The 27,809-nt window shown below is 39.4% G+C and overlaps 1 protein-coding gene and 1 long non-coding RNA gene across 3 annotated transcripts in view; one reads left to right on the top strand and one right to left on the bottom strand.

The window, feature by feature from the left end:
- BLM (BLM RecQ like helicase) overlaps positions 1–27,809 on the top strand; it is a 93,736-nt gene that overhangs the window by 11,284 nt on the left and 54,643 nt on the right. For both annotated transcript variants that reach the window (XM_061394501.1, XM_061394500.1), the window contains exons 2-7: positions 15,197–15,298; positions 16,518–17,218; positions 18,980–19,142; positions 21,790–21,911; positions 25,507–25,639; positions 26,547–27,250. In XM_061394501.1, coding sequence (XP_061250485.1) covers positions 15,201–15,298; positions 16,518–17,218; positions 18,980–19,142; positions 21,790–21,911; positions 25,507–25,639; positions 26,547–27,250 — 1,921 coding nt within the window. In that variant the 5' untranslated portion in view covers positions 15,197–15,200. The remainder of the gene's footprint in view (positions 1–15,196; positions 15,299–16,517; positions 17,219–18,979; positions 19,143–21,789; positions 21,912–25,506; positions 25,640–26,546; positions 27,251–27,809) is intronic.
- LOC133234219 (uncharacterized) lies at positions 282–26,758 on the bottom strand. Its single transcript, XR_009732063.1, has 3 exons — positions 26,669–26,758; positions 25,176–25,224; positions 282–2,251 (listed from the first exon to the last, which is right to left on the bottom strand). It is a non-coding gene; the product is annotated as an uncharacterized LOC133234219 (long non-coding RNA).

Raw genomic sequence — 27,809 nt, 5'->3', positions numbered from 1 at the left:
AGCACAAGTTTTTATATGTAAACTTTCATTATTGTTCAGTTCAAAAATATATACTAATGCCCATTCTGTTATCTTATTTGATGCATGCTTTTTTAATAAGTATATTCCTTTATTTCCAAACATAAGGATTTCCTGGATCTCTTTCCTCCTTTCTCTATCTCTTTTTTTTACTTTGAAAAATTAAAGTAATTTTTATGGGAAAATTGTAGGATTAGTCCAGTAATAATGTATCTACTCAAGTGTGCATTTTATATTCATAAAAATAGTTCATGTTATCAACCTAAAAAATAAAATAGTTATTTTACTGGCAAAATGAACTTATTCAGGAATGGCAGAGGAATTGCAATTTAGGACATGCAAACTATAGCAAACCACAGGTAAGCCCAGAAAACATAGGAGAACAACCTTACTTTATATGGAGAAAGAAGTTGGAAAGGGATGCTCTGAACCCAAGACCATTGGAGGAAAGCACGAGTTCAGAGTGGCTGAGTTGCAGATCTCATCGACTGCGCTGTTGCTTAACAAGGAGAAAATCAGGTGATAAAGTAAGCTTCCTGCCCAGGAACGTAAAGCAAGCTATGAAAGAAGAACATGTGAGGAGAGCACCCCCTTCAAGACTTTGCAACTGTTTTCAGTGAAATTTCTCCCTTTTTTAATTTTTGCAATATGTTTGGTCACAAAGAAAACATTAGTATTTCCCCAAAAGTACAAATATTTTGAACTGTTCTTGTCATTGTACAACAAAACTAGAAATTTAGAATGTTTTTTTCTTTTTTTAAAAAGGCAAAGACTCTTCATCTAGAAAATTAAAAACTTTCTATTAACATACTGTCGGACAGAAGGGAAATACAGATAGAAATAAAGGATTCTTGAAAATTAATGAAATGAAAACAACAAATCAGATTCTGTAAGACACATAATGAAGTGATGAAGGGGGGAATTTATAGCTTTAAAGCCATTATAAATGAAGGAAAGAAAATAGATGAACTAAATTGCAAGCTTGGAAAGTTAGAAAAAGGACAACAAAGTAAACCAAATGAAAGCACAAGAGGCAAAAATATAATAAAGACAGAGAAATTAATGAGATAGAGAACTGAAAAACGTGATTAATCAATCAAAATCTTGTATCTTGAAAAATTTAGCAAACTAGCAAACTACTGCCTAACTTAAGAAAATAGGCGGGGGGATTGGGCTTCCCTCGTGGTCCAGTGGTTAAGAATCTGCCTGCCAATGCAGGAGACACGGATTTGAGCCCTAGTCTGGGAAGATCCTACATGCCACAGAGCAACTAATCAGTGCGCCACAACTACTGAGCCCAAGCCCTGGAACTACTACTACATGCCTGGAGCCCGTGCTTCACAACAAGAGAAGCCACTGCAATGAGAAGCCCACGCACCGCAAGGAAGACAGCCTCTGTTCACCCCACCTAGAAAAAGCCCACCTGCTGCAACAAAGACCCAGTGCAGCCAAAATAAATCAAGTTTTAAAAATTAAAGAAAATAGGGGGAAATCGCAAATACAAAATGACAAATGGGGAAAAACTCACTGATAGAAAAGAAACTCTGGGAGTTGGTGATGGACAGGGAGGCCTGGCATGCTGCTATTCATGGGGTCACAAAGAGTTGGACATGACTGAGCGACTGAACTGATGAGATTAATTTGCATACCTCTAAACATATTTGAATATTTATATGAAATGGGTTCAGTTCAGATCAGTTGCTCTGTCGTTTCCGACTCTTTGCAACCCCATGGACTGCAGCACACCAGGCCTCCCTGTCCATCACCAACTCCCGGAGTTTACTCAAACTCATGTCCATTGAGTCAGTGATGCCATCCAACCATCTCATTCTCTGTCATCCCCTTCTTCTCCCGCCTTCAATATTTCCCAGCATCAAGGTCTTTTCAGATGAGTCAGCTCTTCACATCAGGTAGCCAAAGTATTGGAGTTTCAACTTCAACATCAGTCCTTCCAATGAACACTCAGGACTCATCTCCTTTAGGATGGACGGGTTGGATCTGACTCAAGAGTCTTTTCCAACACCACGGTTCAAAAGCATCAATTTTTCGGCGCTCAGCTTTCTTTATAGTCCAGCTCTCACATCCATACATGACTATTGGAAAAACCATAGCTTTGACTAGATGGACCTTTGTGGCAAAGTAATGTCTCTGCTTTTTAATATGCTGTCTAGGTTGGTCATAACTATTTTTCCAAGCAGTAAGCGTCTTTTAATTTCATAGCTGCAGTCACCATCTGAAATGGGTAGAGAAATAGAATTTGATAAAATGGATCCTCATAAAGATTATAAGTTAAATAGTTCAATTTCCATAGGATAAACAGTTTTGAAAGAACCATTTCATTGAAAACAAAAAGCATTAGGTGCAAATGGTTTCATAGGGAAAATTCTACTAAACTTCAAAAGTCTAGGTAACCACAATGCTAATAAATTGTTTCAGACCAATGAAGGGAAACTTCAAAAACATCTTATTGGGTGCTTCATATTACTGTTATTGATTTAGTCATCTGTCTCTTGTGCTCGTGCTCAGTTGTGTCCGATACTTTGCAACCCCGTGGACTGTAGGCTGCCAGGCTTCTCTGTCCATGGGATTTCCCAGGACAGAATACTGCCATTTCCTCCTCCAGGGGATCTTCCCAACCCAGGGATCGAACCCTCGTCTCCTGCATTGCAGGCAGATTCTTTTATCACTGAGCCACCAGGGAAGCCCCAAGTGTTATCAAACAGCTAGAGTGAAGTAAAATTCAGTCTTCTAGAGATGCTCCTTGAGTTTGCCTTTTTTGAAGCTGTTTTGTTGACCTATAATAAACTGCACACATTTGAGTTATGATTTGATCAGCTTTGATATCATCACCACAATCGGGTTAGCGAACATACCCATCTCTCCCAAAAGTCTCTGCATGCCCCGGTGTCATGCCTCACTCCTGCTCCCTTTCCCCCAGTTCAGAATCTATATATATATAATCCATATATGAAACAATTAGAGCATCAACATAAATAATGACAGGATAGATTACAACCCACTGAATAAATGAAGAATCTTTACTGATAGAAAACAAATAGGGGAGACAGGAAAGTTCTTGATAGTGGAATGCCAACTACTAAATGGTAATGCCAGCTGCTAAAGAATGGGATTAGAAAAGCCTTCATTATATAACCATATTATTTCTTCAGGTATGAATCATCAATGGATATGAAAACAGTTTTTTTTTTTCCTAGTTATCTTTTTATTGCTGATTTCGGGCTTAATTACAATTGGTTGGAAGCATGTCATTATTATTCAGTCCTTTGAAATTTGTTGAGACTTGCCTTGTGACCCAGTACAGGGTTGGTTTTTATAAATGTCTGTTCTTGAAAAGTGTACATGGTGTAGTTGTCAAGTTTGTGTTATTCAAATTTCTGGATTGTTACTGATTGTTTAGTTACTTGTTCTGTCATTTACAGAGCGCTAATTTTAAATCTATAATTACAGGCTTTTTTCTGTTTCTTGTCATTCTATCAGTTTTGCTGCATGTATTTTTGCAGTTATTTTATGAGCCATACCAATTTAAAGTAGTGAATCTTCCTGGTGAATTGAATTCTTTATCATTATATTCTTTATCTCTACTGAAGCTTTATGTCTTAAAATTTATTTTCTTTGATATGAATATAGCCATCAGCTTTTTTGGGGCAGTTTTTGTATATTTTTTCCATCTTCTTTCAGCCTTCCTATACACCTAATTTTTTACATGTGACTCTAATAATCTGCAAATATTAGATACCATTTATTCAGATTGTAATCTTTTAATCAAGACAGTCTGTTTACATTTATTATAATTTATAAATTTTTGGATTTAAATCTACTACCTTATTTTTTCCTTTGTATTATTTTTTTCCTCTTTTATGTAGCTTTCTTACAGGTGAAAGTTTTTTTGTTTGTTTGTTTTTAATCATTTTTCCCTTCTAGATTTTAAGTTACATACTCTGCTTTTGTTCTTTGGTAGTTACCCTAGAAAGTACAAATGCATATTTATGCTCTCAAAGTTTTAAGCTTATCAACACTTATTACACTCCTCACAGACAAGACAAGGGCCTTGGAACACATTCACTGTCTTTGCCTCCCTCATTTATGGGTCATCTATTGTTGGGTGTTTTACCTATTTTTTTAACCCCACTGGACACTGTTATTTTGTACAGTCAAGGTTTGCATAGATTTAACCGAATGTCCGCCACTTTCTTTGTCCTTCAGTCTAGCTGTCATCCATCCAGGCTCACTTTTCTGCTACATGAAAGTACATCCTTCAGAATTGCATCTAATGAGAGTCTGCTGGTGGTAAACTCTTGGTTTTTGATTATCTGAAAATATCTTTATTTTGCCTTGATTATTTTTTAAAGATTTTTTTTTTCATGTGGACCATTTTTTTTTAAGTCTGTATTGAATTTGTTACGATATTGTTTCTGTTGTCTGTGTTCTAGTGTTTTGACCACCAGGCACATGGGATCTCAGCTTCCTGACGGGGGAGCAAACCCGTACCCCGTACATTGGAAGGCGAAGTTTTAACCACTGGACCACCAGGGAAGTCCCCTGTCTTGACTTTTAAATAACAACTTTGTTAGCTGTAACTCACATACCATAAAATTCACCCATTTTAAGTATAGAATTCAGAGGCTTTTAGTATATTCACCGGTGCAGCAGTTGTCACACTGAATCTTAGAACAGCTTTGTCAGCCCAAAGAAAAACACCACACCCCTAGCCATCAAACCACAATCTAACCAGCACCCCTGCCCCAGGCAATCACTAATTACTCTATAGGTTTGCTTATTTTTGACATGTCATATAAATGGGGTCATACCATATGTTGTTCCTTGTGCCTGGCTTCTTTCTCTTAGCTTAGTATTTCAAGGTTCATCATCATTGTAGCATTTATCGGTACTACATTCCTTTGTATGAGCAAGTAATATTCCATTATATGGTTATCCACATTTCCTTTATCCATTCATTCATCAGTTGATGGGCATTTGGGTTGTTTCTAGTTTGGGGCTATTATAAATAATGCCCCAGTAAGCATTCAGATACAAGTATTTGTTTGAATACCTGTTTTCAGCTTTTTTGAGTGTATATCTAGCAGTGGAGTTGCTGGATCATATGATAACTCAGTGTTTAACTTTTTGAGGAACTGCCAGACTGTTTTCTAAAGTAACTGCACCATTTTACATTCCCGCCAGCAGTGGATAAGGGTTTCACTTCACATCCTCACCAGTACTCTGTTTCTTTAATTATGAAAAGTGAAAGTGAAGTTGCTCAGTTGTGCCCCTCTGTCCATGGGTTTTCCAGGCAAGAGTACTGGAGGGGGTTGCCAAATGGAGTGGGTTCCATTTCCTTCTTTCATGATAGCCAGTTTAAAAAATAACAGCCTTATTGTGATGTAATTTACAATTCAGCCTCAATTTTTGAACGCTGTTTTTGCTGGGAAAAGAGTCCTAGCTTACTTTCAGCAGATTGAAAGATGTTAATCAATCCACTGTCATTGTCGGAAGTATAGATTTATAATGTTGTGTTCCATTCCACTGTCTTAGGATTTCCAATTTTACTGAAGAGAAATCTATCCAAAAGTCTATCCAAGTATTGTATGATTAGGGGAAGTCCCTGGCAGTCCAGTGGTTAGGACTCTACACTTTCAATGCCAGGGCCCAGGTTCAATCCCTGGTTGCAGAACTAAGATCCCATAAGCTGCTTGGTATAGCCAAAAAAGAAAAGGGGGGAAAAACACCCCACAAATTTTGCAGTTGATATATTTTGGTGTGGATTTATTTTTATCTGTCTTGCTCGGAATATATTTCCTTTCTTGAATCTGAAGATTTGTGTCATTCATTCTGGAAACGTTCCAGCTGTTATGTTTTTAAATATTCTGCCCCAGTTTCTCCTCTTTCTGGAGCTAGATTTATGTTAGACTTTCTTACTCTATCTTTCGTGTCTTTTAACTTCTCATATTTTCCATCTGTTTTCTTTATCATTCTGTGTATGCATCTATTAAGTCAGAAACTATGAAGGATCTTAAATTTTACCCTGTTTTTCAGCTCACAAGTTAGCCAGACACATACAGAGGTGCTTAAACATGTACTAATGACACAGACACCTGGGGAGGGATACAGGTGGTTTATTATGGCAATACCTTGCATCCATTCCCTACACCCTAATTCCTACAAGGTGATGTGATAAGAGCTACATGATACCTGTGCATACAGTTGTGTGCATCCCAGGAAAGGAACCCCAAAATTCAGAGACTGTGAGCACTTGAGGGTTTCTGGGATATCTTCCAGAGAGATTACTTTTTACCTTGAGATGTAGGTAAATCTCCCCTGGCTGAGAGAGGAAGGGACCTTGAGATTTGTTATCCTGAATGTAGGGAAACGTCTCCAGGGAGAGAAAAGAAAGGGCTTTATCTTTGCTACTGTGAGATATCTCTGGGGAGTGTGTGACCCCTAATTCCTCCAGAGGAATACAGCCACCAAGGCCATTTGCTACTTAACATGTCCTTTGCTCAGAAGGCTTGGACCATGCAGGAGTGTGAGAAATCCATGGAGACAGATCCTGGACACTTTTCTTCTGGTTTTCCCCCCAGGTTACTAATTTCCTCTTCTTCAGCTTTGTGTTGTCTGCTGAAACAGTGTACTGGTTCAAAATTGGGAAAGGAATACATCAAGGCTGTATATTGTCACCCTGCTTACCTAACTTACATACAGAGTACATCATGCAAAGTGCTGGCTGGATGACTCACAAGCTGGAATCAAGATTGCTGGGAGAAATATCAATAACTTTAGATATGTAGATGATACCACTTTAATGACAGAAAGCAAAGAGGAACTAAAGAGCCTCTTAATGAGGGTGAAAAGGAGAGTGAAAAAGCTGGCTTGAAACTCAGCATTCAGAAAACTAAGATCACGGCATCCGGTCCCATCAGTTCATGACGAATAGAAGGGGGAAAAGTGGAAGCAGTGACAAATTATATTTTCTTGGGCTCCAAAATCATTGTGGACGGTGATTACAGCCACAAATTTAAGCTGCTTGCTCCTTGGAAGGAAAGCTATGACAAACCTACTGTATAGTCTGCTTTTTCTGGTAGTCATGTACAGATGTGAGAGCTGTACCATGAAGAAGAAGGCTGATCACTGAAGAATCTATACTTTTGAATTTGGTGCTGGAGAAGATTCTTGAGAGTCCCTTGGACTGCAAGGAGATCAAACCAGTCAATCCTAAAGGAAATCAACCCTGAATATTCATTGGAAAGACTGATGCTGAAGCTCTAGTATTTTGGCCACCTGATGCTAAGAGCTGACTCATTGCAGAAGACCCTGATGCTGGGAAGGATAGAAAGCAAAAGAAGGGTGTGGCAGAGGATGAAATAGATAGCATCATCCACTGACTCAGTGGACATGAATTTGAGCAAACTCTAGGAGACAGTGGAGGACAGAGGAGCCTGGTATACTGTATAGTCCATGGGGTTGCAGAGTTGGACACGACTGAGCAACTGAACAGTCTACTGTTCTACAAAGTCTATCTGTTGAATTCTGAATTTTGGTTGTTGTAGCTTTCATTCCTAAAAGTTCTGTTGACAAGGTCAATCTAACAGTTGTGTTTACTGCAGATATTTTCAAGCTTGTCTTTTATTTTTGTAAACGAGGTTTAATAGCTTTATACTGCTATGTGTGATACTGTTTATTTCTGTTACAACTAGTTCTCATTCCTGGTGCCTTGTTTCCATTTTGTGCTTGACTATTTTTGTTTGCTACACATTGTCTCGTGGTAACTATTTAAGGCATAAGATAAAGGGCTTGTCCTCCAGAGACATTTTTGCATTTGTTTCTGCCAGGTGCCTTGGGGTTAGGATTGCTTTAATCTAAATTCATGACTTGAATTTTTTTTAAAATATGTGATTGATAAAATTGGGTTGAAAAGATTTTCAAAATTTGGGCCTGTGGTTTCAGGGTCTTTCCCACTCAGCACCTCACTGATTGGTAACTTTATTTGTAGATACCTGGGGATAGAGGTGGGGTTTAATTTTAGTTTACCTTTGCCCAAATGATAGAGCCCTTTGGGGTGACAGTTTTATGGGGAAACAGTTCCCACCATGGTTTTGCCTTGACTTTGATTCTCTCCATCTTTTCCCTCCAAGGCTAGCAAAACTGATGTTCAGATTCTCAGAATTAGACAGCTGTCCTCAGGACAAAAATAACTGTCAGTATTCTCCTTACCTCTCTGGGTTCTCACTTTTGACTTGATCATTTTATCTTCTTGTCAGAGATTCACTGTATATAATCATTTCTTCTTTTTTTTAACTTTATAAAAAATTATATTTTATATTGAAGCATAGTTGAATAACAGTGTTATGTTAGTTTCACCTGTACAGCAGTGATTCAGTTATACATACATCCACATGCATCCCTTTTCAGATTCTCTTCCCTTTTAGGTTACCACAGAGTATTGAGTTCCCTGTGCTATACAGTAGACCCTTGTTGGTTATCAGTTTTAAATAAAGCTGTGTGTCCATGTCAATCCCGAACTCACAGTCTATTCCCCCCACCCAATACTTAATAATTTCTTATTTTATCCAGCACTAATCTAGTAGGATCAATTGTCAATAAGCCTTTTCTGTGAGGGGCCAAATAGTAAATGTTTTAGGCTTTGCAGGCTAGACATTCTCTGTTGTAACTTCCCAACCATGCAGTATGTGAATAAACAGGCATTGTTGTGTTTCAGTAAAACTTTATTTAAGAAACACAGGCTGCAGGCACGTTTTGGCCTACAGGTCATAGTTTTTTCAACTCCTGATCTAGAATATATTGTGTGTTCATTATGTTAATAACATTTGTTAAATATTGGTTACTTTCCTTATTTTGTTATGTTTCTCTCATTACACACTAAACATATTTTGGTTTTTCTTTTTCAAAGTTGAGTACCATGCTGTTTAAATTAGTTACACTTAATATGATTATAATATTTCTAATGCTAGTTCCCATCCGATTGTTATTTTGTATTCTTGCCTCATGCTTTTGTCAAATGAAGTGTTTTGGTTGAATTTTGTGAAATATTCTTGTGGTATTTTAATTGGAATTTTATTAAACTCACTAATATAGAACGAAATATCTTTGCTATATTTAAACCTTTCTTTTAAGAATATGAAATATATTTCTTGATCCAAATCTTTCTTTATTCTTCCCAGTAATATTTGGTCATTTTCTTTATATCATGAAGACGTATGTCTTTTGTTAGGTTAATTGGTAGCTTAATGTTTTTCATGCTATTGTTAATTGAACACTTTTTTAAAATTATATGTTCTAGTTAGTTATTACTATTACATGAAAATACATTTGACTTTTGTGGATTTATATTTATCTTTTATTTACCCACTTTCCTGAAGTTTTAATTGTCTATTGTTAATGACTGATTTTCTTTGGATTGAGTTAGTAGTATATAATCAAATTGTCTACATGTGATGATATTCTCATCCTTTCTAGTATATTTCTCTTTTTGCATATTTTTGCATTAGCAAGAATGTCCAGCATGAGAGTGAAAATAAGAGAACAGTCTCATTTTTGCCCCTGTTTTTAATGGGTTCACCTCTATTATAAAATATAAGATATTGTATTGGGTCTTGATTTTAAGTACTTCTAATTTCATGTTTTAGTGTACCTATTAGAAATGATTTAACAGACACCATTTCAAATATACATTAATAATACATACTGTGTGAATCCATATATACGAATCAAGAAATTCAAGAACAGGCAAAACTAATCTATGGTGATAGTCAGATAGTGGTTATATATGGTGTGTATCAACTGGGAAAGAGCATGGGAAAGCATACTAATGTGCTAGAAATGTTCTGTACCTCTTCTTAAAAGCATTACTGCTGAAGGCTGGTGGCATAGGAAAATTATGTCCTTGCTGCCGTGCTTCAGAATATAACTGACTAGAGGACGCCACCCTGTGAGGAATAACCAAAGAGCAGTGTAGCTTGAAAGTAGGGAAGGATACATTAAGGTTGAGATGGTAAAGAATCTGCCTGCAGTGCAGGAGACCTGGGTTTGATCCTGGGTTGGGAAGATCCCCTGGAGAAGGAAATGGCAACCCACTCCAGTATTCTTGCCCAGAGAATCCCATGGACACAGGAACCTGGCGGGGCTGCAGTCCATGGGGCTGCAAAGAGTCCGACACAGCCGAGCAGCGAACACTACTACTGACTGCGTGCTAACTGTGAATCCACGATCTGTCACTGCAGTTACAAAATACTTAGTCAAACGTAGGTACTACCAAGATGGTCAAATATACACATCAAATCGTGCCATGGAATAATGTTAGAAATCTTTATTATAGACTACTGTGGCTAGTTTTGATCCAAAAATCAATAAAGTGTGAAAATTTTGCAGAGGGATGAGACAGGAACAGTAAAACCTGAGAAGGAATGCTAGGAAAGGTTGTGTAATGATACCGTGGACCTTTTGTCCTGCTTTGTCTGAAGGCTGAAGGGCTGTGTGCCTCTGTCTCCGCGTCATTGGTAGAGATCAGTAGTGTGGCTTTATTCTGTGAAAAACTTCCATGTTGGACTGGGCCTTGGAGAAAACATACTTTGGCAAAAGGCCGGTGCTTTTAAACTGGATGTAAAATGGGGAGGTGCCTTTGGATATGCAGGGAATGATGGTCTTAAAATACTCTCCACTGAGACTCCCTTGGTGGCCTAGTGCTTAAGACTCGACCTTCCCATGTGGGGAGTGTAGGTTCAGTCTCTGGTCCAGGAGCTTAAGATCCCACATGCCTTATAGCCAAAAAGTCAAAACATAAAATACAGAAGCAATATTGGAATAAATTCAATAAAGACTTTTTAAATGGTTCACATAAAAAAATCTTTTAAAAATAAAAAAATATATACCTTCTCCACTAAAAAAAAAAAAATCAGGGTGGGGAATTCCCTGGTGGTCCAGTGGTTAAGACTCTGCTTCCACTGAGCGGGGTGAGGATTCAATCCCTGGTTGGGGAATGAAGATCCTATATGTTGTGCAGCATGGCGCACACACACACATACACACACACAAATCAAGGCTCTTTGGAGAGATGCCTGATTCTGAGTCTGGGGCAAAAAACTGCCTCAAGAGAAGTCTGGGGCATCTTTTTATTCCAAATAGTAAAGAAGCTCTCAAAGCCTAACTTTATGTCAAAAGGACTGAAGAGCCAGTCCTGGTATCTGAGTGATTCCCTGGGCCCAGCAAAGGAACCAAGTTTCCAGAGACTTGAAGACAAGGGGTAACACCCCAAAACATGGACACATTTTCCACTCTACCTTCATTGGCTGAGCAACTGCTAAGAACAAAGGCCGCATCTCCTGATAACCTGGCAAACAAATCCAGTATTGCCTCACAAATTGATTGCTTCTCTGAGGTACTGACTGGTGTATTTAGGGAGAAACTTCAAAAACAAGTTGAGGAGCATCTGTCCTTCTGTGAGACAGGAGAAATTCCACAAAAGAATCTGGGTGTCATGACGGAGGCAATGGTTCAGGCAGAGGAAGCGGCTACTGAGATTACTAGGAAGCTAGAGAAACAGGAGAAGAAACGCTTGAAGAAGGAAAAGAAAAGGCTGGCTGCAATTGCCCTGGCATCTTCAGAAAATAGTCGTGCCCCAGAGGAGTATGAGGAGACAAGTGAAAGACCCAAAAAGAAGAAAAAACAAAAGCCCCAGGAGGCTTCCTTGGTGGTTCAGATGTTAAACTGCTTGCAGTGCAGGAGACCCGGGTTCGATCCCTGGGTTGGGAAGATCCCCTGGAGAGGGGAACAGCTACCCACTCTAGTGTTCTTGCCTGGAATTCCATGGACAGAGGAGCTGGCAGGCTGCAGTCCATGGAATCACAAAGAATCAAACACTTAGCGACTATTACTAACGCTAACAGGAGGCTCCTCTGGAATATGGAATGGAAGACCTGTCTGTCTCTTTTTCCAAACCCAAGAAAAAAAAATCTTTTTCCAGGGAGGAGCTGGTCAGTAGTGATCTTGAAAAGAGGTGGCACTGGAAATCTTCCCAAGAGGAAGAAATCTTTCCCCAAAAAGAAACCAGTTAGTGACCCCAAGAGTCAGGAAATAAGAGAGTCCCCAAGGAAAAGAGGACAAAGAAGGCAATGGCACCCCACTCCAGTAATTGCCTGGACAATCCCATGGATGGAGGAACCTGGAAGGCTGCAGTCTATGGGGTCGCTGAGGGTAGGATATGACTGAACGTCTTCACTTTCACTTTTCACTTTCATGCATTGGAGAAGGAAATGGTAACCCACTCCATTGTTCTTGCCTGGAGAATCCCAGGGACGGGGGAGCCTGGTGGGCTGCTGTCTGTGGGGTCACACAGAGTCGGACAAAGAGGAAATTGTCCTCCAAGGAGGGGCCTCTCAGCAGTAGACCTGAAGAGGCTACTGCCAGCAGGAGCAGTGGCTCCAAGAAAAGAAAAATCCCAGGGAAATTAGAATGGGCGTCTCCCTCATGGGGCATAATGTGTGGAGGTATTTCCCAGCCCATCCTCTAGAGCCCAATAAAAATCAAAACTAAAGAAGTAAAAAGGACTGAAGAGTCAAACTGGAAACGCTCCCTCTGAACAGTTTTGAAATAGTTTGAAAATCAATAAGGGTGATAATTATATTGAATTGAAACATACCTAATGTTTAATCCATGAATTTATAATGATACTGAGAAAAAAAATTGACCAATAGAGGTTACCAGAGAATTAACTCATTATTTTGAAAACTAATAAAGGGAAAAAAAATGCAACATTTATCCTGTCTTTCCTATGTGAGCTGTGCTGCTGGGTAAAAAAATAGTAGATCAGAGTACGTTTCTCTTGGTAGAAATAGTCCAGCTAATGAACAAAGAAGGAATGACAGAATTAAAATATGACTATTTTGAGAGGTTGGCTTCTGGAATGGTGAAGTGGGGACCCTGGGATGTGTGTGCAGATGAAACAATATTGGATGAGTTGACAGTTTTTGATAAATGTTGATAATGAGTACATAAGAGTTCATTATACCCTTCTGTCTACTTTCTGGTGTTTGCTGCTGCTAAGTTGCTTCAGTCGTGTCCGACTCTGTGCGACCCCATAGACGGCAGCCCATGAGGCTCCCCCGTCCCTGGGATTCTCCAGGCAAGAACACTGGAGTGGGTTGCCATTTCCTTCTCCAAAGCATGAAAGGGAAAAGTGAAAGTGAAGTCTCTCAGTCGTGTCCGACTCTTTGAGACCCCATGGACTGCAGCCTACCAGGCTCCTCCGTCCATGGGATTTTCCAGGCAAGAGTACTGGAGTTTATTTTGTAACAACTTTATTAAGATATAATTCACATAGTTATTCAGTGTTTATTAATTGGGCTTCCCAGGTGGTATGAATGGTAAAGAACTCCTGCCAATGCAGGAGACATCAGAGACATGGGTTTGACCCCTGGGTGGGGAAGATCCCCTGGAGGAGGGCATGGCAACTCACGCCAGTATCTTGCCTGGAGAACCCCATGAACAGAGGAGCTACAGTCCATAGGGTCTAAAGAGCTGGACATGACTGAAGCGACTTCTTGTTTAGTCGCCAAGTCGTATCTGACTCTTTGTGACTCTGTGGACTGCAACACACCAGGCTTGGACATGACTGAAGCAACTTAGCATAATTAGTTATTTTACTGAAGGCATTTGAAAGAGGAAGAAAAGGCAAACATCATTTTTTCTTCCAGGGAAGGTGGAACAAAATCAATATTGTAATCATCTTCATCAAGCTCAACACATGAAGATTTCTTCCACTGCACTTGCTTCAAAGTTCTCCTTTTTTCACTATTATCTAAAGACTTGTTAAACATAATTTAATAATTAGTGAGTGGACTGTGATACATGTAAAACTTCATATTTCCATGAATATCATTTGGTATTGTTAGCCCTTCCTCCTAAGCTATATGGCATAAAATAAAAGAAGATCTTTGGTAAAGATAAAATGAGAAAGAAGGTTATATCTCTTTGCTCAAATAAGAATTGATTACTGTCCATATATTCTGCTATTCCATCCTGATTTGGCCCCAGTAATTTTTAAAAAATTGTTTACTTTTAATTGGAAGATAATTGCTTTACAATATGGTGTTGGTTTCTGCCATACATCAACATGAATCAGCCATAGGTATGTATACATGTGTCCCCTCCCTATTGAATTTCCCTCCCACCTCTCACCCCAGGCCTCAGTAATTTTTTAAAATTTTTATTTATTTGGCTTCACTGGGTCTTAGTTGTCGCATGTGGGATCTAGTTCCCTGAGCAGGTTTTGAACCCAGGCCCCCTGCATTGGGAGCACAGAGTCTTAGCCACTGGATCACCAGGAATGTCTCCGGCCCCCTTAATTTTAAGACGGCTTAACCTACACATTGATGGTTAATGCTTGCGGGGGTGGTGCTCAGTTATGTCCAACTCTTTGTGACCCCATGGACTGTGGCCTGCCAGGTTCCTCTGTCCGTGGGATTTCCCAGGCAAGAATACCGAAGCAGGTTGCCATTTCCTCCTTCTGTAGATCTTCCCAACCTAGGGATCGAGCCCGCATCTAATCTCCTGCATTGACAGTTGGATTCTTTACCACTAGCACCACCTGGGAAGCCTCTAAGCTACATATTATCCCAGGAATTAGCTCAGCCGTGTCACAATTTATATGCTTGGTAAAAGTATTCTTTCAGGTTGAGACCAGATGATTCCAAAGCACAGCATCTTGCTGGTAAACCATTGCTCTCATTGACAGTGCTCATCCTTCTTTTCCGATTTCCCCTGGGGCGGAGAACTCAGTTATTCCTTTGTTCTTTGGATTTTCAGTGTGCTTTGATCATTTTCTCACACTTCTCTCCCCATTTGCCTTCCCTCTATTCTTCAGACCTAGGCCAGGTCCCCTTTTTCTGCAAGCCTTTTCCTAATAAGCCCTTCCCTAAAAATATCTTTTGTGCTTTTTTTAGCATTGGGGGAAAACCAGGTCATTTTGCTATAAGTGAGCTTTCAGTTAGTTAAAGATTATGTATTTCAAATGTCACCTGTTTTAAATGTCAAAACAGTTTTTTGTCCAAAAAAAAGTCTCATTACTCTGGGCACAGTTGGAACAGTAAATATTGTGATTAATGCAAAGCGTGTAATTCCACTGATATTTTTCTCCCTCATTTTTCAGGATCATGGCTGCTGTTCCTCAAAATAATCTACAGGAACAACTGGAACGTCATTCGGCAAGAAAGCTTAACAATAAATTGAGTCTTTCAAAACCGAAATCTTCGTAAGTACTTTAGTTTGCTTTCATACAGGCACCAGCACTCAAGTGAAAAGAAACATCTCTTACAACTCTTTCATTGTAGAGATGAGAAAATGAGAGGGTCAGTGGTTTTCCCACTTGCAAAATAATAATAGAGCATCTTTTAGCAACACCAGGTAATGAATTGTTCAGCACCTTTGCACAGTTTCTAGCACGTGATATTTGCTCAATGAATATTCGTTGAGTGAACAATGAATCTTGTAAATATGAGCAAATTGGTATTTTTTATTTAAAAAAATTTTTTTTTGGCAGTGCTGGCTCTTCATTGCTGTGTGGGTTTTTCTCTGGTTATGATGCATGGGGGCTGCTCTCTAGTTGCAGTACACGGGCTTCTCCTTGTGGTGACTTCTCTTGTCGTGGTTCCTGGGCTCTAGAGTACAGAACCAGTAGTTGTGACAGCCGAGCTGAGTTCCTCCCTGGCACGTGGGATCGTCCCAGACCAGGGATCGAACCGATGTCTCTTGCATTAGTAGGTGGACTCTTTACCACTAAGCCAGCAGGGAAGACCCAAATCGGTGTTTTTAGTATCTTAATATAATTTTATGTCCTTTTCGAAAACCATCTGTAAGGAAACTATAGCTCTCCAGTTCTGTTCTTTCCTTCAAGCTGTACTCCAAAGTCCTTCTAACAGACCTAATGATGTAGAGCCCTCATTGTGCCCTTAGCAGGTTCTAGGCACATTCTTTGTGCTTGACTTTAAAGTTACCATTGACCTTCATGTCAGTAAAGCCCGCAGATGTCCAGGGCCCTTGCCCCTTTCACTTGTCTTTCAGATTTCAGCAGAGCTGGAAGTTTTTAATTCTTTTCCCCATAAAACTTTTATCAGAGTCGCAACAAGTAGTCACATTTGCGTCTTTTCTCTTCTTTGCTTCTGCTTTCCCCCTCTCTGGAGAGGTTGTTAATTAAGGACTATGAGCCTGAGAGGCAAAGTAATGGGAATGGCCTGGATAGTCTCAAAGCTGAGTAATGAGCTCCTGAATAGGAAGGATCAGAGCATACAAAGCATAATGTAAGTTTCCTTACATATTTTAAAGTCAGAGAGGCATATAGATTCTTTGCTCATTTGGGATACAATGAAGGTAAGTCATTATATAAATTAGTAAAAAAAAAAATCAGAGTTTTGTATACTTTCTGGGTTTGTTAAAATGAATCCATCTAATTCAGTTTTTCAATTCTTTTTCAGAGGTTTCACTTTTAAAAAGAAAGTGCCTTCAGCCAACGATGTCTCTGTAACTAGTGTGTCAGTGGCAAAAACACCTGTGTTGAGTGATAAAGATGTTAATATCACTGAGGCCTTTTCCTTCAGTGAACCTTTACCCCACACCACCAATCAGCAGACGGGGATCAATGACTTTAAAAGTGCTCCATCCGGACCGCAAACTAAGAGAGTTGGTTCAAAACCATTATTGCCAAGTTTGTCGCAGGTTCCCCAGGAAGTTTCATGTACGGCCCAGAACACACCGGTTATAAAGCAATCCCTCAATGCTACTTTCAAGAAATTAGAATTTAGTTCCTCATCAGATTCTCTTATTGCCTTCAATGATTGGGATGATATGGATGACTTCGATACTTCTGGAAATTCTAAAGCATTTGTGACACCATGTAAAAACCACTTCGTAAGAGTAAGCACTGCTCAGAAATCAAAAAAGTCTAAGAGGAACTTAGTAAAAGCGCAGCTTAATAAAACACATACAGGGGAGACTGATTTGGCTCCCTTCTCCTCTGAGAGCAAGCAGGAACATTTGACTGAGAAACAGAAGGATGACTCAGAATGGTTAAGTAGTGATGTGATTTGCATTGATGATGACCCCGATCCCGAAGAGCTGATAAATGAAGATACTCAGGAAAATCACTCGTTAAAAACTCATTTGGGAGCGGAAAGAGGTAAAAATTATTATTTCATTTCAAAAGGTTGATTGTATTAGTTTATTCAAAGCTAGACATTGGGAAGAGTCACAAATATGATTTAACTTTTGTCCTTAGGATATATAGAGGTGCTTATTGAACCATCTGTGGGCCACGTTCTTGCATACTAAGGAAATGAAAGATTTTATTCTGCTAATATAGTTTTTATATTAGCAAGGATAGTTCTGTGATTTTAAATACAAAGAAATATGTAGAGAATATAATGCTTAATGGAATAAGTCAGAGAGAGAAAGAAAATTACTGTGATATCACATGTGGAATCTAAAAAATAATAAAAATAAGTATACAAAACAGAAGCAGGGACATAGAAAACAAACTTATGGTTACCAAAAGGGAGAGGGAAGTAGAGGGGGGGACAAATTAGAAATATGAAATTAATAGATACAAACTACTATACATAAAATAGATAAGCAGTAGGGATTTATTGTGTAGCACAGGGAGTTATACCCATTATCTGGTAATGTCCTGTGATGAAATAAAATCTGCAAAAAACTGAATCACTTGGCTGTACACCTGAAACTAACCCAATATTGTAAATCAACTATACTTCAATAAAAAGAAGAGAAGTTTCCATAGAAGTTCAAGTGGCTTCATGATGGTGTGCTAACTAGTTGGTAGTAGAATTGGGATAAAACGAAGCCTTTGTGTTATGATTCTTTTATGATTTGCACTGCCTAATACTGATGAATAATACAATATAATCATGCTATTCAAGTATTATAAATTACATTCAAATAGTTTTCTGTTTAGGTCTCATAGTTATTAGATGTCTAGAACTTAATAGCTGAGATCAGCCATATGTGGAGGTACCCACATTATGAAATAATTGTAAATATGAGACTAATATTTTTAAACACCGAATCCCATCAAGGTTACTGCAGGGTAAGAGGGGACTGAAAAGTGACTGATTATAAGCAAGACTATAGTCTAATCAAATGTGTTATTATTTATGAAGAGAAGATTTGGCAAAAGGTAAACTAGAGAGCAACGATTTGGCACTGTTTTCCCACATAGTTGAGAGAGACATGTATTCTGGGAGACTTAAATAACTAAGACGCCTTTGGGATAAGGCAGACATAGTTTATCTGTATCAATAATGGTACTTGTATAACCCTCAGGCTTATTTACTGTACTTTACCCTTATTTAAATATGAATGAAAAATAGAAATGAAAGGACTGATACTAAATATGAGTTTCTTAATTTGACTGGAGACAGTCATGAAAATCCTTAAGCAAATCATCAGCCTCAGTCCAGCTTCTGGTGGACTTAATCCAGTTGATTCAGTCCTCTTCCATGAAGAAACAAGCCAACATCAACGTGTGAAAGGAGAGAACTCATCAGTACAAAGTGCTGCGAATGCTTTTACCTTGTCCAAAGCACTCACTTTTAAGCGCTCACACCCTGTTCTTTCTGGCTCGTTAATATTAAAATAACCTACACTTATCAACTATTTTACTTTGTTTTTTAAACTTTTTATTTTGTATTGGGGTGTAGCCAATTAACAGTGTTGTGATAATTTTAGAGGAACAGTGAAGGGACTCAGCGATAGACATCCATGTATCCATCCCACCCACCAACTCCCCTCCCATCCAGGCTGCCACATCACATTGAGCAGAGTTCCCTGTGCTGCACAGTCGGATCCTGTTGGTTGGGGAGTTTGGGGTGGCATGTACACACTGCTATGTTTAAAGTGGATAACCATCAATTGTTTTACTTAGGTAATTGTGAAAAGAAGAAAAACTTGGAAGAAACAGAATTACGTTCAGTGGAGAAGTCTTCATGTATTGAGCTTGACGAAGATGATTATGACATAGATTTTGTCCCACCTTCTCCAGAAGAAGGAATGACTTCTACCTCCTCATCCTCTTTAAAATGCTCTAGGTAAAATAGTTTTATTAATTAATAAACATTGTTTCTGAGATAGCTGAAATAATTTTAGTTGTGTAATGTCACCTCAGAATTGACTAATTTCATGCTAATGCAGTTTGTTTTGTATTCAAATGAACACATCAAGAAATTCCTATTTATATAAATTTTATTTAATTGTTGGCATTCTAAAACTATATAGTCCAATTATCATTAATTACATGGCACCTCCAAATGGTTTTATGTAGTTGATCTTGATATGTGGAATGTAGTCCTAAAGATACTGATTTCCTAGACCTGAAATGACCCCAAACTAACACCTTCTTTGCGAAGTGACTTTTACTAAGTGTCCTTTCTTCTTCTTTTAAAAATTTTTCTTAATCCAAATATTAATAGAATTGACCATTGGTATTTGTTATTCACTGAATTTTGATAAATTTGTGACATGATTGTGATTAATTGGTGGTGTTATGGCAAAAGAGAGAATCCACATAGTTCATTAATAGCTTAAAATACTAATAGTCGTTGTTACTGCCATACTGGCTCCAGCCTAAATCCACTCAGTTGAGAGGTCTGTTACATACTATGCTGCTAACCATATTTTGATGAGAAACAAATCCCTCTAGTACATCACCTGAAGGAAGGAAGGCAGACAGGAAGGAGGTGTTTGTCTACATAAGCTGGTTTCTCTGGGTTTTTGTTTTAACAGGTGGGTTGAGATGTTTACAGAGGTGGGAGAGGGTGAAGCGTGATTGCTATTTGACAACAAAACAGAAAAACTCCAAAAGTTCCCCTCTTTCATCTCCCCCATAAAAATGCAGACAGAGTTGTGGGGAAAAAACTCAGCAAAAGTTCACATAGCATTATTCAACAGCATTCTTATTTCTCAGGTGAAGGAGTTGAAGCCTAGGGAGGAACAGGGGATTGTCTAAGATGACGTCATTAATGGCAAATGGGCTAAGATCCAGTGTAGGGTTATTTCAAGTGTGTATTGCACAGATAACACTGTAGCCACTTTAACAGGATATTGACTGATAGTCTTAGAGTCCAACAAACCAAACATTTTCTTTATCCACATTAAGTTTATTTATTTATTTATTTATTTTTTAAATTGCAGTATAGTTGATTTGCAATATTGTGTTAGTTTCAGGTGTACAGCATAGCGATTTAGGGTTTGTATTTTTCTTTTTCTGATTATACTCCTATATAGATTGTTAAAAGATATTGAATATAATGCTCTGTGCTATACAGTAAATCCTTGTATGTTGTCTATTTTGTATATGAAAGTGAAAGTGTTAGTTGCTCAGTCATGTCCAGTTCTTTGCGACCCCATGTACTGTACTGTCCATGGAATTTTCCAGGCAAGAATAGTGGAGTGGATAGCCATTCTCTTCAGGGGATCTTCCCAACCCAGGGATTGAATCGAGGTCTCCTGAGCTGCAGGCAGCTTTTTTATGAGCCGCCAGGGAAGCCCAGTTTGTATTTGCACCCCGTCCTCCTGATTCGTTCCTCCCTCTCCCTGTCCACATTGTTTTGTTCCTTCTCTATACGTGTGTATGATTTTTACATTGCCATAATCAACATGTTGCTGTCATTTTTCAATCTGCTTTTCTTTTGACATTATTTTTAAAACGTTTTCCATATTGCCGCATAGTCATTATTTTTATTCCTCTTAATGGCTACATAATTTATTGAGTTGTCATACTACAATTTAGTATATTTTACCTAGATATTCAGCAGTTGGAAAATGGTTCTTTCTAAGGTGGTTTCTGAGATAAATTCTCTGTATATATTTTCAACTGCAACCTTGTATACATATTTGTATATATTATAAAACTAAAAGAGGATTTTCACAAATGCTTTATGTGCAGTGCACACTTACATTTTGTTATATTTTATTACATTTTAAAGTGCTGGTTGTGACTTCTGAACTTATTTCAGAGATGTAATGGTTAGAAAATATATAACAAAAAGGAGAACATATTTTTGTATCTCCTGTATTCCTATACCTCTTTAGATGGCCCTCAAAATCCTCTCTCTGCAGACCCCAAATTGTCTTTACAGCTTTATCTCCAGTTATGTTCCTATGGTAACCCTGAGCTCTATTGCCTAATGAGAGTAAACTGACAGTCTCCCTCCTTCATAAGCTTTAGCTTTCTTCGGATTGCCACAGTATCCTCTCTCTAACACTTAGTTAATACTAATTTATTTTGTTACTTTAAAGTATTTTTTATATCCAGCCCGAATGACCATGTTTATGTGTGTTAATATCAGGGCCAAAAGATGGCAAACTTTGAGGGCCAGCTAGGGCTTCCCAGGTGGATCAGTTGGTAAAGGACCCACCTGCAGTGCAGGAGACGAGGGTTCGATCCCTGGACTGAGAAGATCCCTTAGAGAAGGAATGGCACCCACTCCAGTATTTTTGCCTGGGAAATTCCATGGACAGAGGAACCTGGTGGGCTACAGTCCATGGATTCACAAAAGAGTCGGACATGACGTAGCAACTAAACCACCACCTAAGAGGTTTTACAATAGAGATACAGAGACATGTTTCTCTTTTCTGTTACATAGTGTCTAACCAGTTGTGGGAAATATTAGAGGGAAAAGTATGCATTTGGTCTAGTCTGTACTCTGATCAGTTTAATGTTTTTTTAATTTGTAGTATGTTGAAGGATCTTGACACCTCTGACAAAAAGCATAGTCTTAGCACATCAGAAGACTTGTCAAAACTCAAGGAAATGGCCACACAACAGCCTAATCAAGAAACCAGCACAAGCTGTGAAGGTACAAAAGAATTTTAGACGTAACACATGTTGTAGCTGCTTACTTTTGAAAACAAAGTAAGGTTGTATTCTCAGCCTGTGACTGTATAGTATAAGATGATGAATCTGTAGTTTCTTTTGATCTAATAGTGAATCATTCGTAATAACCAACCACCAGCATTTGCTCAGATAACTCTGAAACTCAGAAACTTGTTTTCTCACCAAATGACTCTCTAATAAGTAGTGTTTTTAGAATAGAGGAGGAATTTTTTTTCTCATACTGCACCAAAATTTTGCCTTCCTGTAGCTTTAATCTTTGTGAGATAAATGTGAAGTGCCTAGAGCTAAATATTAGATCTTTTACCTCTTTTTTATAGGTACTGATTTCTAGACCATCCTCCAAGTTCTCTGGGTTCGGTGTTCACTTAAAGTTTAGTACTTTTTGTTTGCTTGATTTATTTCTAATTCATTTTTAAATTTTCTATTAAATATCTAGTATAAATAATCCAGTAGCACCTAAAGGCTTTGAAAAACTGCTTTGTCTCCTTCCCACTCCTGATTTCTGTTTCCCAAAGGCTTTTTCAGACTAGAAATTTGTTTCCTTCTAGTCTGAATGGAGGAGCCTGGTGGGCTGCAGTCCATGGGGTGACCCGCTAGGAGTTGGACATGACTGAGCGACTTCATTTTCACTTTTCACTTTCATACATTGGCGAAGGAAATGGCAACCCACTCCAGTATTCTTGCCTGGAGAATCCCAGGGACGGGGGAGCCTGGTGGGCTGCTGTCTGTGGGGTCGCACAGAGTCAGACATGACTGAAGTGACTTAGTGGCAGCAGTCTGAATTTTTCCTGGTATTATTTCTTTTTGTTTTCTTCTTTTTGTTTCCTCTTTTCTCTTTCACTCTTCCCGGAACTTCAGCTATTGGACCATTAGACCTCCGTTAATTAACTTTTCTGATTTTTATCTCTTGCCTTTTTTGCTTTCTGAGAGATGTCCTCGGTTTTTAAATTAACTCTTGCATGGAATTTTTCATTTTTATCAGATTAATTTCCAACAGCTGCATTGTAATCTATGAGTATTTCTGTAATGTTTTCTATTCTTATTTGATGGGTATTATACTTAGGGGGTATGTGAATGTGTGTTTGAGAGTTGCTGTACTTACGGTGTGTGTGTGTGTGTGTGTGTGTGTGTGTGTGTGTGTGTGCGCACATACATGTGCAGTGGTCTCTTGGTGTGGTTCCTGTTTCCTCTGGATTTTTGTTTATTTTCGTCTCTGAATTTATTGTTAAAGATGCTCCTGAAATACCTGATGTAGGCACTCTTCCAAGTGCATTACAACATTAATTAATTTAATCCTCACAATGATCCTTTAAGATAGTTTCTGTTATCCCATTTTACAAATAAGGAAACCAAGGTACGAGGTACCAGAGAGCTAAATAATACTCATGGTCATAGAGTTAGACAGCAGCAGAGCTAGGATATGGACCCAGCAGTCTTGAGACTCTTGAATTTGCACTGGTAGCCACTGCACCATACTGCTCCTGCATCATCAGGTTTCACTGATGAAATGGTTGGCTAAGACGAGAGCAAGGACAGAGTCCTACACAATGTCCTTAGCGGCCTCCCTCTCAGCTGACAGCAGTCTGTTCATCACCACCTCGTGTTCATCTTGTTACAAATCTGCCTTCAGACTGTGTTTCTCTCCCTTGTCCCTGGGGATACGAAAGACTCGCTCAATTGACTCCAGAATTTGAAAGTCTGAGGCAGCGAGAGGAAAAAGGTGGGCCACTGGCTCTAGAGCAATGCTGACCTTGTGTGCAAGCCTCCCTCTTCCCACTCCTGGCTGGTGACTGTGCCAAAGTAGTTCAGCCTCTTTGGACCGCAGTTTCTGTTCCTTCTGTTAAATGAGAATAGTATCTGCCTTGCCTGGTTGTTGTCAGGGTTCAAGGTAAAGTGCCCCTTGCACTGCGGGCCTTCAATAAATGGGGGCTTCTGTTATCTGCCAGTCTAGTGATCCTTTCAAAAAAGGAACTACGTTGAGATGGCTGTTGTATTTTTATGAACTCTTGCGAACTCTGTAATTGTTTCCTCTTTTTCTTAGAGCTCACAAAGCAGCCATTTGATAACATGTTCTAGAATTTTGCCTTGAATTAACTTTAAGAACGCCAGCCTGTAGCTTTTGGCATCCCTTTAGAATTTTTTTGAAAATTAGAACAATGTTTGACTGTCTTCACTCTCCCTTCAACTCTCCTATTAACTAGACGCCTCATGTATTAGTGAGATTTTCTTTTGCAGGTTTCGTTTGTACTCTGAGGTGTAATCTGTCTAGACAAAGAGACTTGAGCTCCTTTCCAATAACTGTATCTCTGAGCCTGTCTTGGTTTTCATTTCCTTTGGACTGTTGTTTATGCTACTCTTTCCAATCCAATGCCCGTTCTCCTTCCAGAGAAAACAGATGTCAAACAGGAGCGCGGTGAGTGCACTTGTACCACTTCATACTTCGGGACCCTGTTTACGTCAGTCACTAGTGAAAGTCCTCACTCCCACATCGTTTTCACATGGACATGCGGGTCCCCTCACGAGAGTCGTGTCCACACCCCCATGCTCATCTGTCCTCGCTTCCTCTCCTTAGACCCATCAGCTGGCTCCCTTGCTCAATAATTTCCCAGTAGCCGCCGCCTCTTCTCTGATTGTCTCTGAGAACACTGTTGCCTCTGTAGCTGCCTAAACTGTTTATTTCACCTGAACACCTTAGGCCCCAGGGGTCGGTAGGCATGTTTCTTGCTTCCCATTGCTCCCCTAACCCATTGTTTTTCCTTTGCCTCATCTAAAGCCATCCCTCCTCTATCTATTTCTTAGTTATACAGCTGAAATGTGAAAGTGTGGAGTGGGCTGGCTGGATCCACATGTCTGTACGGGTGTTAGCAGGCATCTCTCTCTCACACCTGCCTCTCACGTCTCCCCATCTCAATCTTCCGTTTCCCTCCATCTCTGTTTTCTGCTTTCCCTTACCTTGGCCTTATTTTCAAGCTTGTATTTTCCCTCAGGGTGGCAGAGTTGGCCACCTGCAGCCAGTCCAGCTTGTTGAAGAGAGAGGTCCTCTTTTCCATTCAGTCAAAAAACTCTCAGATCTAATTCTCATTGAACTGCCTCACGTCACATGCCCACTGAGGAGGTAGGGGTTGGGGTGGAGGGTGGGAGTGGTCTCCAAAAGGAAAGTGTAAGTGCCGTGCTGTTAGGAAGCTCTGGTTGGCAGGCAGACGAGAGCAACAAGTGGAGTTCTTACCTGTCCAAACTGTATGACGTATTCTGTGTGGGCATGGTGAGATTTACATCTGAAAAAGTACAAAAAAAACCCATAAAACTTTACTATCTTACCGCAACCTTGGTTACCTTATAAGAATTAGCAGGAAATGAAACGATAACAGTTTTTAGCTCTCATGATACAGATTAGAGCCAGTCTGATTTCAGATGATTTCAGAGGCAGATAACGGAGAATATATTATTGTTCAGAATCCTGTTTTTAAACTACTTCAGGTGTTACATGCAGGGCTTTCAAGATTTTAAGTCTTTTTTTGTTGGTGGTGAAAAATATTCATAGCATAATTACTTTACAGCTAGACAGACAAGTTTACAGCAGCAGCTTATCCGTGTGATGGACCGAATCTGTAAATTAGTTGATGCTGTTCCTGATGATGAGCTGAAAGCTTTGGATTGTGGGAACGAGCTGCTCCAGCAGCGGGACATAAGGTATCTTGACTTTTCTCCTTCTGGATCTGATTGCATTTCCACCGACATTGTAAGTGTCAAAGATACAGGGCAAGATTTCCAGGCATTCTGCCCCACAAATGGTGTAGCATACTTATCACTGTCATTTTTTTTTTTTAATTCTATGATTGGAATATAGTTGATTTACAATGTTGTTAGTTTCAGGTATACCAAAAAAATGACTTAGTTATACATATACATGTATCTATTCTTTTTCGGATTCTTTTCCCAAATACGTTATTACAGGGCTTCCCAGGTAAAGAACCTGCTTGCCAGTGCAGGAGATGTAAGAGACATGGGTTCAATCCCTGGATCGGGAAGATCCCCTGGAGGAAGAAATGGCAGCCCACTCCAGTATTCTTGCCTGGAAAATTCCATGGACAGAGGATCCTACTGGGCTACAGTCCATGGGTTCTCAAAAAGTCAGACATGCCTGAGCAACTGAGCACACACATATGTTGTTACAGAGTATTGAGTAGAGTTCCCTGTGCTCTGCATTATGTCTTAATTTACTTTTTCAAACTGTTCCTTTAGCATTTGTATTCAGATTTTTAAGGTTGGAAATATTTTGCCAGTTCGGCATGAAAATTAAATATAAACTTGTGTGTACCCTACCATTGCCAGCCTGTTGTTGTTTAGTTGCTAAGTAATGTCCGAATCTTTGCAACCCCATGGACTGTAGCCCACCAGGCTCCTCTGTCCATGGGATTCTCCAGGCAGGAATACTGGAGGAGGTTACCATTTCCTCCTCCAGGGGATCTTCCCCACCCAGGGATCGCACTTGTATCTCCTGCCTGGCAGGCAGATTCTTTATCACTGAGCTACCAGGAAAGCCCACACCATTGCCAACTACTCATTGTTAATTTGGCATCCTGTGTTCTCTCTTCAGAAGGAAACTCCTAGCTGAAGCGGATTTTGATCCCAGTGATGCCAGTGTTCTTAGCGCCATGTGGGGGTGTAGGCCTGATCCCCTGGAGAGCCCTGTGAAGGACTTGGCCTCTGTTTCCTTACCTTACGCGTTTCGGAAGGGTGACTCCTGTCTTGCAGGGAATGCTGTGAAGGAGTTTACTCTTCCACACCTCCCCTCAAATTCCATGTCCACCCGGGAACGTTTACTGACTCCTCCCCTAGGAAAGACAGGAGTCTTAGCCACCACAAAGAGTCCCTTTGAAAGACCGCTATTCAGTTCCCATTTACAGAAGTCCTTTGTAAGTAGCAACTGGGCTGAAACACCGAGGGCAGAGAAAAGAAATGAAAGCCCTGATTTCCCAGGAAATGTTCTCACAAGCACGGCTGTGAAAGATCAGAATAAATATACCACCTCCATAAATGACTTGGAAAGAGAGCTCCAGGCTGCTTGCGAGATTGACAATTTTGACATAGATGACTTTGACGATGATGATGATGACTGGGAAAATCTGATGCAAAATTTAGCAGCCAGCAAATCTTCCACAGCTGCCTACCCACCCATTAAGGAAGGTCGACCAGTTAAATCTGTGTCAGAAAGACCCTCTTCCGCCAAGACAGACTGCCTTCCAGGGGCATCTACCACTCAAAATAAAAACTTCTCAGAGTCAATTCCGAATTACCCTGGTAAGTTTACAATAAATGGAATGCTTATATTTTCTTTGACAACAAAACTGTCCAAAATAGGAATTGTACAAGAGAAACCATAGCAAATCATCATTGCCTGAGAATGACATTGTTTCTATGCAAATTTCTGCTGATAATATGCATTACAAATCACAGTTTCAGAAGCAAGTTGCTCTTTGTCTGGGTACCAGCTGTAGTTTTATAAAATGTGTAATTATAACCTATTGTAGTAAAGCTCCAAAAGTCGTTACAAATGTGCTTTGCCTTTAACGTTTTTTAGTCCCTAAAACAATAAAGCTCAGGAGGGCCAACTTTTAACAATTTGGGGGATGGATAAAAAGCAAAGCTGAATTTATATGTTAAAAATGTCGTTGTGTGTATTTTTAGAATCCTGGATTGATAAGAAATGATGTTTATAAAGCTGTGGAACAGGTTTTATGTCAAAATACTAAAATTTACAGCAACCTAAGAAACCTAAGAAGTCAGAAATTTCTTAAGTCAGTCAAATCATTTTTTTGGTCTAGGATCATTTTAATCCGCTCAGCAAATATTTCCTGAG

Source organism: Bos javanicus, chromosome 21 (genome assembly GCF_032452875.1).
Source record: "Bos javanicus breed banteng chromosome 21, ARS-OSU_banteng_1.0, whole genome shotgun sequence".
NCBI lineage: Eukaryota > Metazoa > Chordata > Mammalia > Artiodactyla > Bovidae > Bos > Bos javanicus.
This window is presented reverse-complemented; position numbering and strand designations above follow the sequence as displayed.